Source organism: Parambassis ranga, chromosome 16 (assembly GCF_900634625.1).
Source record: "Parambassis ranga chromosome 16, fParRan2.1, whole genome shotgun sequence".
Classification (NCBI taxonomy): Eukaryota; Metazoa; Chordata; class Actinopteri; family Ambassidae; genus Parambassis; species Parambassis ranga.
In genome coordinates, this window is record NC_041036.1 from 165,001 (window position 1) to 167,500 (window position 2,500).

The 2,500-nt window shown below is 54.9% G+C and overlaps 1 protein-coding gene across 1 annotated transcript in view; it reads right to left on the minus strand.

Annotated features, from left to right (window-relative positions):
- Positions 1 to 715: 715 nt before the first annotated feature.
- The window catches only part of LOC114448314 (gamma-aminobutyric acid type B receptor subunit 2-like), an 8,545-nt gene continuing 6,760 nt past the window's right edge, over positions 716 to 2,500 (minus strand). The window contains exons 15-18 of the mRNA XM_028425212.1: positions 1,613 to 1,759; positions 1,303 to 1,368; positions 1,005 to 1,228; positions 716 to 935 (exon numbers count right to left, since the gene is read on the minus strand). Of these exons, the coding sequence (XP_028281013.1) occupies positions 812 to 935; positions 1,005 to 1,228; positions 1,303 to 1,368; positions 1,613 to 1,759 (561 nt within the window). The 3' untranslated portion in view covers positions 716 to 811. The remainder of the gene's footprint in view (positions 936 to 1,004; positions 1,229 to 1,302; positions 1,369 to 1,612; positions 1,760 to 2,500) is intronic.

The following is a 2,500-nucleotide window of genomic DNA, read 5'->3' on the forward strand; positions in this document are numbered from 1 at the left end:
GTTTGGCCCCTGACAGGTCGTAGTTGTAGTTGCTGTAGGCTGTCAGAGAAGCAGCAGTCAGACTGATTTAGAGTGTCACAGCAATGAACAGCTGGCAGACTGCACGGGGACGGCCAGCAGGGCCAGAGCCAGCGCACACACCAGCAGTTTGAAGGACGCCATGATGGAGCTGCAGGCACAGCTCAGCGAGGCGTCCGGTGAGCTTTAATAGAGCGCCGCCTGTTATCAGCTGACGTCAGCTGGCCGGCCGCCGCTCTGCTGCCGGGAAACCGGTTGCATCAGTCTGTGCAGACAGTGCAAACAAAGATGCTGCAACAGCCTACAGAGGTTCTTTGAACTTCACTTCTGCAGCAGAGCTGGGGTTAAAAGACCGTTCCTACACTTCCCACAATGCACCAGCCGGCTCAGCTAAACTTTGTGGAGTTGTAGTGCTGCTCTGTCTCCTGAAGGGGGCGCTGCTGCCTCTGCTGGAGTGTGATGAGTTATAGAACAGAGGATATGAATATTTAAACAATAACAATAACACTTGAGCAGATGGAACCCGGGCACCGAGCCTCGGATCACGGTCCAGTCCTACCGCCCGGCTGTTTGTGGCAAATATTGACTGAGGACCCTGATCAACACGGACTTTGGCCCAAATATCATGACCTCAGTTTGTTCAAGTTCAAAAACAAGTCAAAGATGGTGCTTGTGTGCGAGTTATAAATTCACACTGTTGTGTTTCACAGGCTTTTATTTATAAATCATAAACACGTTCCATGGTTCATCCTCCTGGCTGCGGCTGGGGGCCCTCACTGTGCAGGAAGTCCTCCTAGCAGTGGACAAAGGCCTCGCGGCTGCTGAACAGGCTGGAGCTGCTGGAGCTGACGCCGCCGACGGCGGGCAGGTACGAGTGATGGAGGATGGGCAGCTGGATGGACAGACGGCGCCGCACACTGAGGGGAGGACGACACGGTGAGCACCGGGACTGTTTCGGTTCAGACTGCGGGTTTGTTTGGACTCACTGTTCAGGAGAGTTGACGTCGTTTGGACCGGAAGCTTCAGACTTTGTGATCTCGGCGCAGACCTGGGCTTCATGAGTCCACGTCCCTGAGAGGAAATGATGACGCGTGTCTGATGACAGGACGATTGACGGGCTCGGTGTCAGCTGATGCTGCTGGTTACCATGCTGAGGCGCGCCTGACGTCTCCGAGAGCAGCCTGTGGATGGCGTCTGTCTCCATGTCCAGCTGCAAAGACACAAAAGCAGCACTGCAGGTTTGTCTGCACTCACACAGCTGGTCGAACGCTGACGTGTCCTCACCTGTGCGCTCCGACTCTGCAGCTGCTGCTTCAGCCGCCTCAGCTCCTCCTCCTCCTCTTCCTCCTCCTGCTCCTCCTGCTCCTCCTCCTCCTCCTCTTCCTCCTCCTGCTCCTCCTGCTCCTCCTCCTCCTCCTCTTCCTCCTCCTGCTCCTCCTCCTCCTCCTCCTCAGCAGCGGGCGGCTGCTGCAGCTCGCTGCTGGTCCACCACAACGACATCTGCAACAACACAAAGCTCAGCACACAGCTGATGATCGGCTCGCTGTCCTCCTCACACCACTGAGCCTGCAGTTCACCTAGAGGGCGCTCTGACCACATTAACCATATGAAGTGATCCTGTCACACCCGCCACGCTGAATGCTGCCACGGCAAACACGCTGAGCGTGAGGCGCCTGCTGCTGATGGCGGGGTGAGCGGCCTCTGCGGCGCGGGCGCTCCACGCCACGAAACAGCTCAGGCCCTGAAAAACAAGGCGTGAATGAACAGAGGAGCTCCTCCCACTCTGATCCATCATCAGGCCCTCAGAGATCAATGTCGTGATCAATATTAGTAATAACTGACTGGAAGCAACCACTTTACATGTCTTTTATGTCAGTTTAAGTTACAAAGGCAGCCAAACGGGGGCAGTAGTGAGGCTTTAACAAGTGTGTCCTCTGTGTGTGTGTCCTCTGTGTGTGTGTGTCTGTCCTCTGTGTGTGTGTGTCCTCTGTGTGTCTGTGTCCTCTGTGTGTCTGTGTCCTCTGTATGTCTGTCCTCTGTGTCCTCTGTGTGTGTCCTCTGTATATCTGTCCTCTGTGTCCTCTGTGTGTCTGTCCTCTGTGTATGTCTGTCCTCTGTATATCTGTCCTCTGTGTCCTCTATGTGTCTGTGTCCTCTGTGTGTCTGTGTCCTCTGTATGTCTGTCCCCTGTGTGTCTGTGTCCTCTGTATGTCTGTCCTCTGTGTCCTCTGTGTGTCTGTGTCCTCTGTATGTCTGTCCCCTGTGTCTGTGTCCTCTGTATGTCTGTCCTCTGTGTCCTCTATGTGTCTGTGTCCTCTGTGTGTCTGTGTCCTCTGTATGTCTGTCCCCTGTGTCTGTGTCCTCTGTATGTCTGTCCTCTGTGTCCTCTATGTGTCTGTGTCCTCTGTGTGTCTGTGTCCTCTGTATGTCTGTCCCCTGTGTGTCTGTGTCCTCTGTATGTCTGTCCCCTGTGTGTCTGTGT